This window comes from Emys orbicularis, chromosome 3 (genome assembly GCF_028017835.1).
Source record: "Emys orbicularis isolate rEmyOrb1 chromosome 3, rEmyOrb1.hap1, whole genome shotgun sequence".
NCBI lineage: Eukaryota > Metazoa > Chordata > Testudines > Emydidae > Emys > Emys orbicularis.
In genome coordinates, this window is record NC_088685.1 from 145,690,050 (window position 1) to 145,710,901 (window position 20,852).

The 20,852-nt window shown below is 40.1% G+C and overlaps 1 protein-coding gene across 2 annotated transcripts in view; it reads left to right on the forward strand.

The window, feature by feature from the left end:
• Nucleotides 1-20,852, forward strand: part of SPAST (spastin) — a 66,941-nt gene that overhangs the window by 16,940 nt on the left and 29,149 nt on the right. For both annotated transcript variants that reach the window (XM_065400778.1, XM_065400779.1), the window contains exons 4-7: nucleotides 7,250-7,443; nucleotides 8,505-8,638; nucleotides 9,005-9,098; nucleotides 19,481-19,555. In XM_065400778.1, the coding sequence (XP_065256850.1) occupies nucleotides 7,250-7,443; nucleotides 8,505-8,638; nucleotides 9,005-9,098; nucleotides 19,481-19,555 (497 nt within the window). The remainder of the gene's footprint in view (nucleotides 1-7,249; nucleotides 7,444-8,504; nucleotides 8,639-9,004; nucleotides 9,099-19,480; nucleotides 19,556-20,852) is intronic.

Below are 20,852 nucleotides of genomic sequence, written 5' to 3' on the forward strand. Positions count from 1 at the left end.
AAAGTTCCCCACATAAGTACAAATTATCTCCTGTCCTTCAAGGCAGGAGTCAAAACAGGAGGAGTCTGCTTCTTCTGCAATAAGGTCATCTTATTTTAAAAACAAGTACATTTTTCTCTCATCATAGGTACTACTATAAATTAAAAGTTGTGCAGGACAGCAGAATTGCACTGGTTTTCCACATTGGGCTTAAAGCCTGTATAACAGGGGTTCTCAAACTGGGGGTTGGGACCCCTCGGAGTCGTGAGGTTATTACATGGGGGGCGGGGGTCGCAAGCTGTCAGCCTTCACCCCAAACTCCACTTTGCCTCCAGCAATTATAATGGTGTTAAATATACAAAAAAGTGTTTAATTTATATGGGGGAGGGGGGTCACACTCAGAGGCTTGCTATGTGAAAGGGGTCACCAGTACAAAAATTTGAGAACCACTGCTGTATGAAGAAAAATAACAGTTCCACAGTCTAAAAAAAATCTTCATTTCTATTAAAATGCCTTATTAGAATAAATGTTTGTTCCATTTTTTGAGTTTCAGAAACTATTATCTAAGGTACTTACGTGACCTCCATTGCTCTAGTATTGCCTCCCAACCTTCAATGTAGTTATCCTCTCAACATCCCTGTGAGATAGGGAAGTACTATATCTCCATTTTACAAATGGGAACTGAGCCACAGAGAATGCGACTCACCTAAGGTGGCACATAGGAAGTCTGTGGTGGAACAGGATCTTGAACCCAGGTCACCCCAGTCCTGGGATAGTACCCCTAGCCACTGGATCTTCCTTTCTCTTATTTCTGTTATATACATCTCTCTCACGTTCACCAGCTACTCAGATAACTTTCATACTGTGAACAACAAGGTTTAATTAAATTCCATGGATATTTTTCTACCCAAGGCTGCTGAAAATGGAAAAATGTTTTGCTACAGATTTGAACTGGTAAATTATGTCCTTGCTGGATACTTACACTTAAAGAAAAAACACTGTCAAGGAGAAAGTTACCCTGCCAAATTTCGGGATCAGTGGATTATTCGTATAGATTCACACTCCCCACTTCTTCAGAGTCTTTTGTAAAGAAATTCCTGAAATAGTGAAGGGTAACTGAGTCACTCTCTCTTCTGTATTTCAGAACATTGTGTGAGCAGTGGCAGAGGTAGATAATGGAATGCCTCACCAGGTAACAAGACCTGGACTAACAGGCTAGGGTAGGTAGGGTAAAGTAATGGAGACATTTTCTCTTCTTCCTCTCCTGCCCCTCCAACTCCTGGCAGCAGCTAGGAGGCTGTAGGAAGGGACAAAGATAGTTACTTCTCCCTCTACAGCAAGAGGGAAGCTTCAAATTTATCAGACCTCTACTACTCACAGGCTGATCTGAAATACATAATTCCCAAATAGGATATAGAATGAGACCGAGAGAGAGGTATCCAAACGTGCTGCTTCTTCCTGGTATCTGGGCTTTTCATTAGGTTGTTGCTACTTGACCTTACTGGAGGGGATGCCACCCTTGTCTTTGCATCTGTCTATCTAGATGTCTGGTAAATTTTTCAAGTTCTGTTGGTAAGGATAAGGTGCTTACAGTCTTGTCTTGCATTCTTTGTAAACATGCTGTCTTTAGTTCTGCGTTAGTCAGTTAATCATCCTGCCAACATCCTTCCTGCACGTACCCTTCAATTACAACAAGAAAAGTGTAATGTTAATTAAAAAGTGCTTTGACTTTAGAACATCTGGCTTTTTTTCAGTTGCCACTATTACAGTGGGTCAAAGCCAAACACCTTCCAAGGCCCATTCTTCTGTCTAAGTAGCTGACTGCATTTCTCATGGCTATTCTTTGGCAGGCCTGTATCATCAAGGTTTTTCTTTGAAAGCATTATTATTATTATGAGTCAGTCTTTAAACTCTGTGGCAGAACCTGTTTCTGACCCTCACCTCCCAGGCCAAATACCCCAATGTATATTCGGGTGTCTCTACTTTTCATTTTGAAAATTTGGTCCCTTGAATTTTTATAAAACTCTTTACTATTGTGACACTGATGTCCTCTCTTATTTGTGCAGCTAGTCATTTATAGATGCATCTGTGGAGCTCTCTAGAATGTAGAAGTGAGTAGTCTTGTGACAAAACTTACCTCTGGAGAATAAGTTACTTAATGTACCTGTTGTTGTTGTCTTTAGACTAGATTCCAACAAACCTACCCAAATTGTTCCATAGTGATAGATACATTTTGTAATAAAAAACTGAGGCAGTAGAGGTGACTTTGTAACTTCTAGCAAGGGCAGGCACAAGTCTTTAACAAGTCTTCGTAGTTTTATTTTAATATTAATCCTTATGTGAGAGATGCTTCAATAGCAATTAATTGGAATATTGCAGTACTCCTAATGTACTTACTTTGCCTTACTCCTGGATCTCAAACTATGCTGAAATTCATTTTAACATTGAGTACATCAAGAACAATTGGACGAAGTACTGTACAGCTCTATGTTGGTACAGTGCTAGTTTGGGTATTCAGCGTTTCGGTTTTAGCTTACGCTTGAAAATGTTTGTCAGTATAGGTATATAGATAGATATATTGGCAAGCCACCTACTGGAGACGTACCTTTTACTGGTATAGCTTAAACTAGTTCCCCAAACAGAGTAAGTGATTTAAAAAAAAAAAAAAATTGGGGTTTTTTTTGGGGGGGGGGGTGTGCAGTATAGGCAAAACTAGGGCTTTTGCTGGCATAGCTTCAGTCAGGGATGTGTGTGGGGGGGGGGAATTCACACTGACATAGCAATGCTGGCAAAACTTTTACAACTAGACCAGGTCTTAGTAGATTTTTAACTTACTTAAAGAGAAGTTCAGGGAATTAGGCAGTTCCTACGTTTCTTTTAATTTGAATGGATGTTGCTGAAATATCTGAGCGTGGATTTACTGAATGGGAATATTATAATGAACTTGACTATTCAGTGAAAGCTCTTCCAAGTGAATAAGGGACTAATAATTATGAATGATTTGATAGTCTTGTATTTGGTGCCCAGATACCAGTGTGATGGGTGGATCAAAATGTAAATGTAAACAATCTTTAAGATCTCTTTTAAAATGGAAATAGATTGCATAGTCATGATTTTGTTAGCAGAGATGCACTGACTCACTGATTTTAAATCTGAATAAAACTCCTTTTCCTGTGGTTTGACATTAGTAAAAAAACTTTTCAAGCAGAAACATGCTGTTCAAGAACTATCTCTTAACCGTCAAAAGCACAAAAGTTGGTTTATTCTTTTTTGAAATGAGCGAATTACTGTTTTTAATAGGAAAGCTGAATAACACATTTAAAGTGAACATTGGAACAGTCTTCCTAATCCAATACTACTTTTGTTCCCCAATTTTTAGTATTGTCAAGATTGGTAATTCAACTGCATGTTTCATTGGCAGAGTGTATAAAAAGCTTATATCGTATTCATACTGCTTCCTCATACAGTGTAGTTTGGAATCTGGGACCTTTGTTCTCCATTTCATTGTGGTGAAAGCAACTGCTTCTTTGGCAATCCTCAGACAGAATTTGGCTGTCTGCTTATTCAGGCTGGGGGTTGATGGGCTAGATGGATATATATCCTAGACTGCAAGAGGCCTTTATACCCTGATTGTTACAACTTAAATTTTCAGTGTTAGGGCTGTATGAGGAACAGACAAGTAGCAAAAACACAAGATATACAGAAACAAAGCAGAGTAGAGGAGACTTTACCATTGGCATAATTGCTGAATTGGGTTAACCAGGCCAGTATAGAACACATGTAATTCAAGTTCCAAATTGAAGCTAGGCTATCTGGTGTCTCATTCTTGAAATTTAGATATAAAAACTTAGTTCTTTATATACCAATTCAAACTTGCCAAGGCATCTCTAGATGCTGAGATTTCTTTAAGTCTATCATCTTGAAAAGATGATGTGACATAGTATATCCATGCAGCTTTTTGGGTTGCAAAGTATCACTTTTGACCACTGAGCAAAAATCAGCCTTAATTAGTTTTTTTAAAAACTGCTTGTGATTTTTAGGAATATTCACAAGTATACAGCAAAATGTATCTGTTTAGGATGTGATATTTTATAGAGGTAAGCACAAGAAACTGAAGTACTGTTCTGCAAAAGATACATGTCACGGTATTGCCAATCCCAAGAATCAAAAATTCATGAAATTGGCTTAAATCATGAGATCTAAACAAATTGCTTTTTTTTTGTATACTTTTTGAATTTTTAGGCAACCCCTTTCTCCCAAATTTGTGTTGAAGTGTGAAAATATCACATTTTCAGGAATATCTACACTGCAGTCAGAGCCGTGTCCGCAGCAGGCTAGCTTTGGTCAAGTCAGATTGAATAACAATAGAAGTGAAACTGGTGGCATGGACTAGCCACTGAAGCAGATACCTGGCATCCCGCAACCTGGACTGCTACAACTGCACAGCTCTTCTTATTCACAGCTCCTTTAATGCTGGGTTAAAAATGTGGAATTAATAGGTGCAGAAAATTACTTTTGGACTTCTTAATGTCCTGAATGGTGGCAATGAAAGTTACTGTATAAAAAATGTGGACCTGAGTAGCTTTTGGTTTTCTGGAGACAAAAGTAGATTGAGTGATAGTTCCAATTTTATGCCCCATTCCCTCTGCCCCAATCCTCCTCATCTGCCATTTCTACTTAAAATTGTGACAATCTGATCTTTTGGCTGGGGAGAGGTTTGGTCATTGGATAAGGTGTTTGAGTGAAGGAGGAAAATAGGCTTCACTTTTAGAAGTCTTCTAGAGGTTATTTTTTAATCTACCTCAAATGAGTTATCTTAAATAACAAATCAGATTTGTTTTTTCCCTTACTGTAATATAGCACAGTATAGTACACCTCTACCCTGATAGAACGCTGTCCTTGGGAGCCAAAAAATCTTACCATGTTATAGGTGAAACCGTGTTATATCAAACTTGCTTTGATCCGCCGGAGTGCGCAGCCCCGTCCCCCCGGAGCACTGCTTTACCGCATTATATCCGAATTTGTGTTATATAGGGTCGTGTTATATTGGTGTAAAGGTGTATAGTTAGTGGGGGTTTTGTTTGTTTGTTTTTGTTTTTAGAATGTTGGGTAGGTAACTTTGGAGTAACCTGCTACAAATAATCAGTTCACGGATACTCAGACTTCAGTGCCAATTCAGGAGCTCATACTTTTTAAAGTTAAGGCTCTGAGTTTATAACTCTGTAACCATAGCCTACAGAGTTTGTGAACTTTTAAGCCAAAGAGTTTTGGCTCAAGAAACTTACCAATTATGCAAGCATATCCTCCCATAGTTCACACATTTAGCAACTTAATTCTGGTTCCAACATTTTTGGAAGCTTAACACATCTCCAACTTATAAATGCCTGGACCAAACATCTCCAGTTCAAAAGACTTGCCTAACCACTATGGTAAAACAAGGTCCTTAGATGTTTCTTGTGAGGTGTCCTAGCTGTATTTTTACTAACCACTGCTGACCTTCTGTAACTTGTAAAAGGTTGGATCTCTGGTGCAGGAAGGCTGTTTAGGCAACACCTATAGTTCATGTAAGGTTTGTCACACTAACAGCTAGGCGCCACAAAGTTCCTCACTTGAGCTTACTTCTAGATAAAATTTGTATGAGGAATGCATAAATGTGATAACTTTGGAAGGGCTACTGAATTTTTTTAAGATGAATAATGGACACTATTAAACCTAATGCTTCTGCTTCACTGAAATATTCCTGCTTGACATTTTTATATATCTTTTTGAAAATACAACGTTTTTTACATTCTGAAAGTGCTTTGTCTAGAAAACAAATATGTTCTAGGAATAAATTAAAAAACACTTCAGAAGTTTTTAGTTTCTTTCAGGAAATTCTTTCTTGTTGAGGTTGAAAATGTGCATGTTTAAACCAAACATTACAGTCTTGAAGTTTAAAAATAAACCAAATAAATATATTTGAAAATTGGTAAACTTGTAGCTGAAGTTCATCAACCAACCTTTCTTAACTCTACCTGTACAGAAAGCAGTCTTTCTTTAGTAATCCTGTGTCATGTAGCCTCATCTGCACTTCCATTACAGGCTACAAAACCCAATTTTGCCTTCCCTCACTGTATATACTGATGTGGAAACTAATGCTGTGCACTGACCATAAATCCAACCCTCCTCTAGTCCAGTTACTTGTTACAGAACCATAGATGCTGTATCTTGCCATCCAACATCCACCAATCCTGAGCCTGAGAACCTCATTTCCCCCTGTACAATTTACGTGTACAGACTGGCTACTCCAGTGTACTTACTTTATTGACCCTACAGATACAAGCCATATACCCCTCTTAGCATCTCTGTATGTACTGGCCGCAGATGACTGTATCAGTGACCAAAACTGAGACCTTCTTACTTACCTATGGAGGAAAGCCAGAGCAAGCAAGTATCGGATGTATTGCATTATTTGTATTCACTAGTTTAAGATGGACCTGTATCACTATTAGGTGTATGGTAGGCATGGAGGCTGCCTTAAAGATGTTTATTGTATGAGAAAACTAAACTCTGAATTTCTTCACTCTTGGCCCTTCAGAGATTCCAACTTGTTTATGGTTGGAAGTTTTTATAAATCTCAACTACCTTAATATTTTTAGCGGGAAATGAAAATATGACCTTCTAAATAATAGAATTAGAAAACTACACTTAAATGTTGAATGTGCTTAGTAAATTACTGTTAACTTCTTAAGCACAATGCTGTGGGCATTACTTTTCTTAGGGAGAGGGAAGCTTTGGACCTGGCAATTTAAGACTTGGCAACTTTTGATTATTACAGGAATTTTGTACTCCTGAAATGTTTGAATCCTTATCAGTATCCTCCCTTTAATAGTCCCTTGAGATAGTGGAAGAGGGATATTGTTTATCAAATATTTGCTAAAAACTGCCTTTTTTTTTTTTTTTTTTTTTTTTTTTTTTTTTTTAAAGACCACTAACTAGCATAGATTTCAAAGTAACCTTTTAAAATTAAGGGTTAAACTTAAGCAAAAAGCAAAAGTGTTTTTATGGTATCCTAAAGGATTAGGCTTTTTTACTACTTTAATAAAAAAAAAAAGTGAAATGGTCTTTGTCAGCAAGTTAGAATAACTCTGACTTCAGGTAGACTTTTTTAACTTTTTAACATGCTAAATTTTATAACTGAGATTGTGATATGTATAAACAATTTTATTAACACTATACTGCGTTTAATATGCTGTCATGACAACATTGGCTTTCCTTTTTTCCTTTGTAGAATGTGGAGCTGTTCCAAAAAAGAAGGATCCATTAACGCACACGAGTAACTCCCTTCCTCGTTCAAAGACTGTTGCAGTTGCAAAAACTGGATCCACAGGCCTTTCTGGTCATCATAGAACCCCTAGCTATAGTGGGGTATCAACTTTCTCTGTATCTAGACAGGGAGCCAATCCTGCAACTTCAACACACAAGGTATACCAGAGATGAAAACTCCAGCAGTTGTTGGGCACTTAATGCAAAACCCATGCCAAGCTCTAGTTTTACTAAATGTAGCCAAACCTCACATTAGCAATATTTCAGTTTAGGATGAGAATACTAAATGCACATGTTCAGTTGCTTATAGTTTAAAAACTAAATTTTTGGTCTGAAACTTTTTGGGCTTGGTCTCACTCAGTTCCAAAACTAATTTAAAAAAAAACAAAAAAACCACAAACTCCAAATCATACTTTATCTTTAAGCCAAGAATGTTTTTAATTGAATTAAAAGGGGTTTCTTTGTACTCAAATGGTATTTTAAAACTTATTGCCCACTAGAGCTAAAAGATACCTGGAAATAATTTTACTCAAGAGCCCTAGACTCCTCCTTTTTTCATTCTTCTTCCTGTTCCCCATAAACCATGCATGTACAAATATCTCATTTCTTAGCCCTAGTGATCATGCTTAAAGAAGGTCAATTACATAGACTTCACTTGAAGTACAGTAGTAAAAGGTCTGTGCCAGTAAGACAAAATGAAACAATTAGAAAGGAAAACAAAGATTAGAGAACAGGAAGAAAAGGACAAGAGACAGAAAACTGGATTAGAAATCTGATGGTGACTTGTGTGCTAGCATGGTGTGAGGGGATGAGGGAAGGGGACCCATTGCCAAAGCAGTACAAAGGTGGGTCTTGGCTTAGTAAAAGTTTGGGACTCTCCAAACTATTGGTTGATTATGGTCTTTTTTGAATACACACTGGGAAGAATGTCAGTATTCTTATGGAAAGTGAATCCAAATAGAATATTTACTAATCCCTATTTTCTAAACATTAGTATTTAACTTTAATTTTAGAAAAAATAATTACAGCTGCAAGTTCAGATACTTTAGCATAGTGGATACATTCGGCTGGCCCGTGACACCTATATCAAAATGCCTGGCACCTTTTAACATGCTGAGTTTTACAACTGAAATTGTGACATATATAAACAATTTTATTAACAGTGTGCCTTTAAAAACTGTATTTGAGAAGTGTGAACTGATTTTGTCTCTTGTCTTAAGACTACTTCAAAAAATAGCCGAACAAACAAGCCTTCTACTCCTACAACTGCTGCTCGAAAAAAGAAAGACATGAAGATATTTAGAAATGTTGATAGTAATCTTGCTAATCTAATTCTGAATGAAATTGTTGACAAGTAAGTCAGACACACAAATTTCTTTGTATTCAGAAGTCAAGTAACTCTCTTGGGATTGTATTTTGAATGAAAAACTAGTCACATTTCTTCTTGGGGAAGGAATGAAAACCAGTTAGTAAGTTTCCTGAGTTGGATAAAACTACTATCTTTTGAAAGTTTACTTTCATGTTGACAGTGAGCTAACTAGTCTTAAGAACGAATAAGTGCCTACAGATAGCAAAATGCGCAGTAGAATGAATTAGCTTCAAATTGGTTCCTTAAAGATGGTTAAATGCATGAAATCAGTCAGCTGCAGTGTGTGGTTTAAAAAAAAAAAAAAAAAAGTATCCCATTGTTAGGCTAATTGATATTCCATTTCTTTGTTAGTGGACCAGCTGTCAAATTTGACGATATCGCTGGGCAAGAGCTGGCTAAACAAGCACTGCAAGAAATTGTTATCCTTCCCTCCCTTAGACCTGAGGTAAGCAATCGAGTAATTTTTATCCTGTTGTCACTTACCTCCAGCATCCAAGAAGTACGTTAGTGATGTCATTGTACAGACACTAGTAATTATATATAACTGTATATACACATTTTGCAATAGAGCAGTCAAAATGAAATGCTATAATGAGGTGAAGAGTTAATGCTGTGGAATCTCTTACAGCACTTCCACAGGTCTTCAGAGGCTTTATAACTCTGTCTAAATGTGCTGTGAGGAGAGGTGAGTGATAAATAGTACCCCCGTAGCTCTGTCTGTGCTAGCACTTTCACAGTTTATACAACCAGTGGTAATGCAGTGGTATGAAATGTCCTGAAAATGCAAGAACGAAGAGTTGGTAATAATAAACACCAGTCTAGAAATAGTTGTAGTTTGAAAAAACGATGGGAAGTTAGCGAGGGAGCAGGCTATTGCAGAACTAATGCAATGTGGCAATAGCAAAGGGCTAACTGTGTACAGACGTAGTAAGTGGTGGAGGCCAGAATTAGGTAAGTGAAGGAGAAAATGAGATCACAGAGGTAAATTTAAGGCATGACATGAACTGATGAAGAGTCAGTGAAAATCTTAGCCCGGTGGTGTAGTAATACTGTATGCACGAGTAAACTGTGAAAGCTTTTTGAACGGACCGTTTTATGTATACGAGTGACTTAGGAGGCTACAGGGAGATGTAGTTATCCAGGAGTGAAGCGATCACTTCAGTATTGTATCAGTTGGAGCACATGCAGTCTGTATATTGGGAAAGATAGAAATTAGATTTGTTTAGTGTTTAAGCAATCATGTATAGGTAAGCTTGGAGTCAAGGCTGGCATTGAGATCGATTTAAGTATACACCGTTTGGTATATTTTAAGTTTTATAACTAATCTGTACATGCTTTACGTGAAGTATGCTAGCAGTTTAGATTTTAAATGACTGGTTCTAATAATCTCAGGTGCCTATCAGTGGTGGTATCCAAGTTTCTATAAATATAAACTTTGATTTAAATCTGATCTAGTTTTTGCCACTTATGCTGGAATTTTTTGCATTTCACTCAGCTTGGATAACTAAAATAGACTAGAAGTGTCACAGCACACTATTGCTGAAAAATTGCTTACTTTCTCATTTTACCATATTATTATAAAATAAATTGATTGGAATATAAATATCGTACTTGCATTTCAGTGTATATAGAGCAGTATAAACAAGCCAGTGTCTATGAAATTTTAGTTTGTACTAACTTCTCTAGTGCTTTTTATGTAGCCTGCCGTAAAACTAGACAGATATCTAGATGAGTTGATGTACCCCCGGAAGACCTCTGGGTACCCCCAGGGGTATGCATACCCTTGATTGAGAACCACTGGTTTAAATTCAATATCGTAGTATCATGATGCTACAAGAGTGAGATGCAAAAACTACAGGGCAATGTTTAAATTCAAGCAAAATATTGTTAGCATTCATAAATGTAAAAGTAAATGTGGTTTAAAAATGAATTTTGGACCTCAACTGCCTGATAGTATCTCTACAAAGAAAGAGCAAAGGTGAAGATGCATGAAGATGAATCAGCTAGATACACAATTGAGTATTTTACTTGCAAAGTAAGATGACTGATATCTTGATAGCATTTTTGTGGAACAGTGTTCTGTTCAGGATGAATAGGAAAGTGTTAATGAGAGACTAAAAAGCACTGTACATCATTACAATTGGTGGTAGTTACATCTGAACTGTGCAAAGAATTGGATCTTGTGGGACACAAAAGTGGTCTAGCTTCCAAGGCAGACTACACACCAGTGACAGTCAAGCAGTGGCCAGATACACCAGTGCAGCATGGGGGCTTGAGGCATTCTAAGAGAATCAGGCCATCAACCGTATCAAATACTGCATTGAAGTTAGAGGATAAATAATATGAGGGAGTCATGGTTTGAGTTCAGGACTCACTGATCACCCTAAAGAGGACTTCATTGCTATGGATCAAGTAGAAGCCAGATAGAAACAAATCAAAGATGCTGCGAACAGTGAAATGGTTGAAGATATGAATGTTTTTCTCCATTGTTTTGCTGAGGGGTAAACTAGAAGCGGGGCTGTAGTTGACAATGGGTGCTGGGGAAGGGTTGGGGGTATGTTTGCCTGCCAGTGGTGGCTGTGAACAGAGTTGGGTCATTTTTGCTAAGTATAAAGCTGTTTAAGAGAAGTAACATTGAAAACTAGAATGGGGAGGCAAGGTGAGATGAAAGGGTATGAGGTCCACTAATGAGATAAAATTTGCTCTGCAAAGATGGAATGTTGGTGATTGGTGTAGGGAGGAATAGCTGCAAGAGTTGTGCTCACTGAGCAGGGGGAATGGAAAGTTGACTGATATGATACTGTATGATGGGGTATAGTTTTATAGTGGATGGATTAAATGGGTAAAAAACACTGACATGAGTGGGAAGCAAAGCAAGAGGAAGGAGCTGAAGAGTGATTGGGCGGAATGTGGAGAGAAGAGGCAAATAAGGGAGACGAGGCTGTAATGGTAGCTGGAGGGGGCACAGGAGCTGTAAGAACAACAGAGTTAGGAAAGCTTGAATTCAGTGTGTGTGAAAATGTTTTGTTGTAGGTAACACTGTCTCGTATACTGGTACATGATTCCGAGTGGTCATCAAAGTTGAGAGGAAATAGAGGCTGCAATGGGTAGTGGAGGTCAGTATATAAAGGTAATGGAAAAGGAGAACAGACTAAGTGAATTGTTTCTGATCTTTGAAGGAGGAATTCACACTTGTTAAAACCAGACTTGATGCATTAGAGTATAAATTAGGACTAGCATTTAAAAAAAAAAAAAAAAAAATGGCCCATGCATTTGGTAGATTGGTGCCACATGTTTCTGCAGATGAAATATACATAATTCAATCAAAATCACAGTTGGAAATCAAAGCAATGAATAGCTCAAATTAAGAATGCAAATGATGGATTAATCACACTTGAAGGACAAAAGAACTGAATATTCTTTACTGATTAACTGAAGACTGGGACCAGGCAGAGAAAAATAATGTGGATTAAAAATGGTTTGAAATTTCTTGTGAAACAGACTCCTTTAGAAAGGGATGGTAGAGGTACGGAACGGGTACAGAGAAGGGCCACTAGGATGATCCGAGGAATGGAAAACCTGTCGTATGAAAGGAGACTCGAGGAGCTCGGTTTGTTTACCTTAACCAAAAGAAGGCTGAGGGGGGATATGATTGCTCTCTTTAAATATATCAGAGGGATAAATACCAGAGAGGGAGAGGAATTATTTCAGCTCAGTACTAATGTGGACACGAGAACAAATGGATATATACTGGCCGTCGGGAAGTTTAGACTTGAAATTAGACGAAGGTTTCTAACCATCAGAGGGGTGAAATTTTGGAATAGCCTTCCGAGGGAAACAGTGGGGGCGAAAGACCTCTCTGGCTTTAAGATTAAGCTTGATAAGTTTATGGAGGGGATGGTTTGATAAGTTTATGGAGGGGATAACGTGATTTTAGTCAATAGGTCAATAACGTACCATCGCTGGTAATTAGTAACAATGGTCAATGATGGGATATTAAAAGTTACTACAGAGAACTTTTTCCGGAGGGTCTGGCTGGAGAATCTTGCCCGCATGCTTGGGGTTGGGAAGGAATTTTCCTCCAGGGTAGATTGGCAGAGGCCCTGGAGGTTTTTCGCCTTCCTCCGCAGCATGGGGCAGGGGTCGCTTGCTGGGCAGGGGTCGCTTGCTGGAGGATTCTCTGCGACTTGAAGTCTTTAAATCATGATTTGGGGACTTCAACAGCTGAGTCAAGGGAGAGAATTATTCCAGGAGTGGGTGGGTCAGCTTTTGTGGCCTGCATCATGCGGGAGGTCAGACTAGATGATCATAATGGTCCCTTCTGACCTTAGTCTATGAGAGAGAATTCTATGTTCAGAGGATCATTTCAGAGATGGAATAGACTTTCTAAGGCTGTAGGATGGCATTAAATTGGCAGATTAAGTAGAGGTAGAAAGCTCCTCCCCCTCTCCAATTTTGATTGTATTCCTATTTGTATCAGTGCTAGATTATGTAGCAAACTAAGACTAAGAACTTAATAGTTTTTGGAAAGCATATTAATAGGTTGTAACAGGTAATTAAGGTATCCATTTTAAATAATTTCTTCAACATTGTGACAGCAAAAAAACCCAAAAGCTACAAACAGAAATCTAAGCTGGAGGGGGATCAGTCCAAATGGTACAGATTTGTGGATAGCTGGCCTGGGGGAGTCCAGCAGTGCCCTATAGTATTCAAGGGTGAATGGGGTTTTATACCCTGGCAGAGGTGAAAAGGTGGAGTGTGTTCAGTGTTTTAATTCTTGTGGATATTTTGAGGGCATGGAGGGGAGAATTTCATAAGGCTTCAAATGACTTGGAGATGGGGTTCAAAACTTAGGTCTTCTGCTTACCTTTCCCAACCTGGGTATGAAGCTGCAGCTACAACATCCTCTGTCTTCACTAGAGTTAACTTAGGCATTGCCCCAATCCCCTCCTATTCACACACAATAGCCTCTCACTTAAGTTTGGTGCTTTAAATCCAGGCTAGTGGGCCTGGCTGAGGGTAGAGACTAGAGCTTGCATGTTGCTTTTACTCAGGATAGTAACTCACCAGTTTTGCTGTGAGGATGCAGAATAAATCATTTGAGCACTGGTTGTCCTCCTGTTGTTTACCCCTTCGTGCCCAGAAGGACAGACAAGTTTTCCTACAAGTATGTCACTGTGAAAGAGCGGTTTAGCTTACTGTAGCACAAACAATGATGGGGTATGCTTCCAAAAGTCTTGGCATCACACTTGGGTAAGTCTAGCACCAGTGAAGACGCAACAACTCCGGATATGGCATTGCAGTTTAGCTGCTCAAACCTGGGTCAGGCTAACCTGAGTGCCAATTTCCTGAGTTAACGCTGCATTGAAGACATACTTTTACTATAAGAGCTGTAGGGAGAGGAGGGCTCAAGCCATTCCCTCTCTAGCAGCAGCCATTGGGCTAAAAAGCAGAATTGGGATAGTGTAAGGTTCCGTATTCGCTGAGGAGTCAGCCAGGCATTTACAGTTTGGCACTCTCCATTACTCCCACCCATATTTTGTCTTTCAAAAGATAGGCTCCAATCTGAGGCCATTTTGTTACAAAGGCAGCAATTTCAAACAAATGATTGAGTTTCTAGAGGTGTCTTTGGAGGGTAAATTAGATCTTGTGAAGAATTGGGTAAGAGTAAGGCCAGGTTGGTTAATTGGTGGTTCTTCATGCTAGCAGGCCTTGGAATGGACTTTAGGATTTTCTTTGGCATGTTATAAGAAATTGAACAGATTATCTGCAGTCCTTCTAAAACGTGAATTGTTAATGATAGGAGCCAGCAAGAACTGAGACAAGAACTCTCTCTTTTGGCCATGTAGCTGCAGCTTCCCTAAACTTTCAGATGTCTCCATCAAACATTTTGTTCTGGTATCAGTGAAAAATGGGGTTAAGGCCACAGTCACCTTAGCTGTTAACAGACTGTATCTCCCTCCACTTTGTGTTCATATTGAAGCATCCTAATTTTCTGTGCCTGCCAGTCCTGTCTTCTGTGAGGCTTGAGCTGAGGTCATAGCCCCAGTAAGGAGTTTGTTAGGCTCTCCCAGAGAGAGGTGGAGGCAGAGGCCTACACCAATGCCAGAAATTCAAAGCAACAGTGGTGTAGTGCCAGGTTTGTAGCAGTGAAGAGTGTCTCAAAAGAGGGCCACCTCCATCTGCTGCTGTTCATTACTGGTGGATACTTAGCTGGCTGGCCAGTCTCAGCACTCGAATGAAGTACATTAAAACCTCAGTTACGAATACAAGAATTACAAACTGAACGGTGAACCACACACCTCGTTTGGAACCAGAAGTATGCAGTCAGGCAGCAGCAGAGACAACAACAAAAAGCAAATACAGTACAGTACTGTGTTAAACATAAACTACTTAAAAAATAAAAGGAAAGTTTTTAAAAAAAAGATTTGACAAGGTAAGGAAACTTTTTGTGTTTGTTTCATTTAAATTAAGATGGTTAAAAGCAGTATTTTTCTTCTGCATAGTAAAGTTTCAAAGCTGTATTAAGTCAATATTCAGTTATAAACTTTTGAAGGAACAACCATAACATTTTGTTCGGAGTTATGAACATTTCAGATTTCAGAGTAGCAGCCGTGTTAGTCTGTATCCCCAAAAAGAACAGTCTCTAAGGTGCCACGAGTACTCCTAACAAATTTATTTGAGCATAAGCTTTCGTGGGCTACAGCCCACTTCATCGGATGCATAGAATGGAACAATAGTGAGGAGATATATATACATACAGAGAAAATGAAAAGGTGGGAGTTCCCCTACCAACTCTAAGAGGCTAATTAAGATGAGCTACTGTCAGCAGGAGAAAAAAAAACGTTTGTAGTGATAATCAAGATAGCCCATTTAAGACAGTTTGGGAAGGTGTGAGGATACTTAACATGGGGAAATAGATTCAATGTGTGTAATGGCTCAGCCATTCCCAGTCTTTATTTAAGCCTAAATTGATAGTATCTAGTTTGCATATTAATTCAAGTTCAGCAGTTTCTCGTTGGAGTCTGTTTTTGAAGCTCTTCTGTTGCAAAATTGCCACCTTTAAATCTGTTACTGAGTGGCCAGAGAGGTTGAAGTGTTCTCCTACTGGTTTTTGAACGTTATGATTCCTGATGTCAGATTTGTGTTGACCATGAAGGAACAACCCTTATTGTGAAAATAAAATAAAGATTGGACCCTATACTACTACTCCTGTGATGTGAGGCTCTCTCTAGTTTCTTTATTTCTGTAAATGTTTTCTCTATTTGGTTTTTACATTTGTAGTAGCAGATCCTCACTTTCCTTTTCTTTAGTGGAGGATCTTGACTAGATTTTTTTTTTTTTTTTGGGTGTGGGGGAGAACTTAAATAGTGGTTTCACATGAGCTACAGTTCTGCTTTCCTCTCAAATGAGATGGGGAGGATGCACTGATTCTTACATCTCCTTCAAAGTGCAAAATGCAGACCTTCTATTTCAAATATAGAACAGAACAATTTTTATTAAAACATTGGTGGCCATTTGTGTTTAAAGAAATAGTCCATGTGCTTTTACTAGTGCTATATTTTGTTGACTTTAGAAGGGAAATGATTCATTTTGGTGACTTTCATGTTGGCAAGGTTTCGGATTCTTGCAAATATCTTTCAATTCTATGACTAATGGATGTTGAGGATGTTTCTGGCAGCATTTGTTCTTTGTCTCATTCTGTTAGCTATGGTTTTGTCGGCCCTTTCCCACAATGTGTAGTATCTCTCTTGTTTTGTTCATCTACAATCTGTCTTGGATGATAAGGTTATTTAGATCATATTTGATTTTTTTCCTGTCTTATTCTTTAAAAAATAGATGCAAATCAAACCCAGTTCATGCCCATTTTCAGCAAGTACAGGAACTGTAGACCCACCTACTGAAATAATTTTTAATAGGGGTGGCAGGTGAGAAAACAACTGTAATGGTGGTTGATACAAGATGCTAATAGCTGTTCAGCACAGCTTGTTCAGGAGAGGAAGCTCAATGTGCTTAAGGTTTTGTGTTTTTTCTGAATTAATAGTCATCTTCAAAAAGTAATGTTCAGAAATAACACCACTGACCTCCCCTCTCAACTTTTTTCTTATTTTTGTTATATTAAATGGTTTAAGTCCTTCACTACCTACACACGCTATTGTAACATAGGTACAGCTTTACCAGTGCTAGCAACAGAGGAGAGGAGATGGTAATACAGACCGGCTGCTAGCATTTTTTTTTTTATTTTGAGCAAAGTTTAAATATGCTGGTAAAAATACCTGAAGTTCATCTACACTAGCACTCCAACCAGTGGAAGAGCTGATGTTAGATCTGTGGTGGGGGAATTCCCTGAAATTCAGTGTAAATGTAGCCTGAGGCAGTTTTTCATGTTTGTGACCAATGAGGCTCTATTCCTGTTCAGATCTTTCTTAACTGGAAAACAGAGCAAAGAGAAAAAGTTTTCTTTCTAGTCTCCCATTCTTGGGTTGCCTGATCCCTTGCTTATCCCTCTATTTCTCTAACTCTTTCCTGTTTTGTCCTCCCCACCACTCCCTTATTCACTTGGGGCTTGTCTATAGCATGGCAAAGGGCTCCAGAGGGGTGTCATTTGCAGAGCATTCTAATGGGTGCGCTCTAACTGCCCCATGTAGACCATGCTGGTGCGTTCTGAAAGGTAACTAGTTCTCATTAATGTAAATGTAAACACAAACTAGGTACCTAGCAGAGTCTACACAGGGCACTTAGAGCACAGCATGTTAGCACACTTTACAAATTATGCCCCTGTGGCATGCTTTGCTGACACTTTCTAGACAAGATTTTAGTCTCATCCTTGGCTCCTCACAGCTTTTCCAATATCAGTCCCTTCTTTGTTTTCATCCATGACTTCATAGACAAATTTCCTCTTTCTGTCCACTCGCTTGCTTCACTGTAACCCCTCTACATACGACCAAGACCTTGAAACTTTCTTCTTAAATGCTCATTTGAGAAACCAGCATCTCACCCTCCCTCTGGAGGTGTTAACGTCCCAGTCACTAGGCCCAACCTCACATCCCTGCCTCCCACTCTTGAACCATGGTGGGGAGGATGTCAGTACCTGATAAGTTGTAGGCTACAGCTCTCCCAGCACCACAGAATCTCTAACCATGCCTGGCTTAAACTCAACCAGAGAATACTGAGTGTTTGGGTTAACAGTGTTTAACTACTAATTTCTGCAAGCTTGAATATAGCACAAGAAATTCAAAGTATGTAGTTTCTTTTCTCCTTTCTCCTTAATCAGAGGCAAAATAGCTTAGTCAGTGTAAATTAGGGAAGTTGTTCTGAGTTTTAAGGGTCAATACAAATTTATAGGGAGTCCAATAATCATTGAATCTCTAAATTGCTACTTTGTTTCACTGGAAGGACTTTATATAGGGCCCTATCAAATTCAGGGTCATAGGATTTTAAAAATCTTAAATTTCATGGTTTCAGATACTTAAACCTGAAATTTCATGGTGTTGTAACCATGGGGGTCCCAACCCAAAAGCAGGTGTGGGGGGCGGGGAGGAAGGGTTGCAAGGCTATTTTAGGGGGTCACGGTACTGCCATCCTTACTTCTGAACTGCTTGCTGGTAGCAGCACTGCCTTCAGAGCTGGGTTCCCAGCCAGCAGCCGCGGAGCTTCCTGCAGTCAGGGGAGGTTCCCTGAGGTGGGTGTGGCCTGGCCTCAGAAGCAGCCTGTGCAGGGGAAGAGAAAGTCCTGTCCCTCCCCAGCCTGGCCAGGACTAGCAGCTGGAGTCCAGTGCATGGCAGGAGCACCCGTCCAGGGTGCCCCCAGCCCTGGCCTACCCCTCCCTGGTTCCAGGTCTAGCACTCAGGAGTTAAAGGGGCCTTGGCGCCGTGTGTGTGTGTTTGGAGGGGTGACCATGGTGTCGCCCCCCCAGACCACAGTGCCCTGGGTGGTTGCCCAAGTCGCCCACCCATAGGGCTGGCTCTGCCGCCCCCCCCCCCCCAAAGTGATGACCCCTTGCATACCATGCCACCCTCGTGAGTAGCAGCACAGAAGAGGAGCTGCCTTCAGAGCAGCTGCCTTCATAGCTGGGTGCCTGGCCAGCAACTGCTACTTTCTGGCCACCCAGCTCTGAAAGCATTGCAGAAATGAGTGGCAATACCATGACCCCCCTACAATAGCCAGATTTCAAGGGGGAGACCAGATTTCATGGTCTGGAACTCATTTTTCAGGGCCATGAATTTGGTAGGGGCCCTAACTTTAAGGCTGTAACAGAACATAGTGCTTTCAGATTATTTTGGGGTTCAGACTTTCTAGGTAACCTTACTGTTAGAGAGTCTAAGAACTGGAAGATATTGTATGCAATATAAGTCCTGGTTGCATAATTGTATTTTTTTTTTTTTTTTGCTAACTCCTCCCTTACATCTGTTTAAATTTAATATTTGCACTAAAACATTATTTTTGCTTCAGTTAGTTTTCAGCAATGCTGTGAATGTCTTTTCTGCTGTCACTATTCCTACGTTTTTGTTTTTATATTTCCAAAGCACAATTGTACTTTGGCTTAACTTTCTTAATACCTTTTTTGTAATTTTTGTTTTGTTCACCATGAAGTCGCTACCTTTTAAGAAAGGATGTCTTTATGATATCTTCGGGATTGTAGTGAGCCCTGAAATATTTTACTGAATACAGTATGTTTCATTATGGAAAATGGAACTCTGGTATTTAAGGAACTAAAATGCTATATTCTAGAAAACTACTGATTTATTTTTTTAATAGAATCTCATGCTTAGTTGCAATATTTGTAACCCTGCAAAGGCGTTTACTCTAATGCAGTATCTCTCTCAGTTATTTACAGGACTTAGAGCTCCTCCACGTGGATTATTGCTGTTTGGCCCACCAGGAAATGGGAAGACTATGTTGGTGAGAAAATTACTATGCCTTATTTGGTGGAACTCTAGATATAAGCTATTTTCAGGAATTGTTGTTTTTCTTGTCTGTGAAATTGAGAAATCCTCCACAGGGATCTCCTAAATTGTACTGTTGTGATCCAGTGCTATTTAGTAACAGTTCTGTATTTTTATTTAGTAGATGGCTTCTGTTTACAAGTAACTAATTTCTTTCTAAGAAATTCCTTTCACTGAAGAAAGTGAGCATTTGTGTACTGAATGACCTACCTCGTGCAGGGGCTGAATGATATGCAGTGAATGAGACTGGGAAATGTATTTGGTGGGTATTCTTGTCTGACATAAACTGTCAGACTATATTTCCTGCATATGCAACGTGGCTGAGCTAACAAATGTGGAACCTTTACTTCTGAATTTTCTGATGTTTCAGATTTTTTAAGACTATAATTTAACACTGTTATATAAGTGTGTGTGTGTATGTATGTATGTATGTATGTATATGTATATAAAATAAGCTCCCGCAGGCGGTCTTTATCGCAATCCAGGTCGGGATCTCGGTACTGGCATGACCGTCGGCACCGTTCTCGATCCCGGTACCATTCCCCAGCACCGCGCAGAGACCACTCTCCTGTGGGTTGGCACCGTTCCCAGCAGAGTCAACGCAGGCATGCTCCGCACCACCCTGGCCCTTGCGCTCCGCCTCACACACTTCCCAGTCGGACGGCGCCTCCCGCTCAGCCTATCCTGCACCGGGCCAAGCAGCGGACAACCTGGGTCACTGGCAGGACAAGGCCGAAGACCTGACCAGGAGCCTGCACAGTGGTCTTTCTGGACCCTGTGGGCGTACCACCAAGCCCAAGGGGTTCCTCCTGCTCGGCCTCCGGTACTCGGGGCTCTGAATGGGCTACCATCAGTTGTGCGCCCCCCCCCCCCCCCCCGGAGGGGTATGGAGGCACCTGCACCCACCCCAACGCAGGCCCCAGACCCCGGTACAACTGATCATGGACATCAGGACCCCTCGCAATTGGACCCACCACAGGATCCATTAGCCCCTGTAGCATCTACCTCATCTTCTCCAGATGAGGCAGTGGCGGGGACAACGACCTCAGGTTGTCCCCGTCCCCCCCCGATAGACCTATGTGCTCACCAAGACCTTTTACATAGGGTGGCATGTAATATGGACCTCCCAGCAGAGGAGATAGTGGAGCTGGAGGACCCGGTGGTGAGCATCCTTTCAGCTGACGCCCCATCCCGGGTAGCGTTGCCCATCATCCGCACCATTCAGGCCAACACCAAGACAATATGGCAGACCC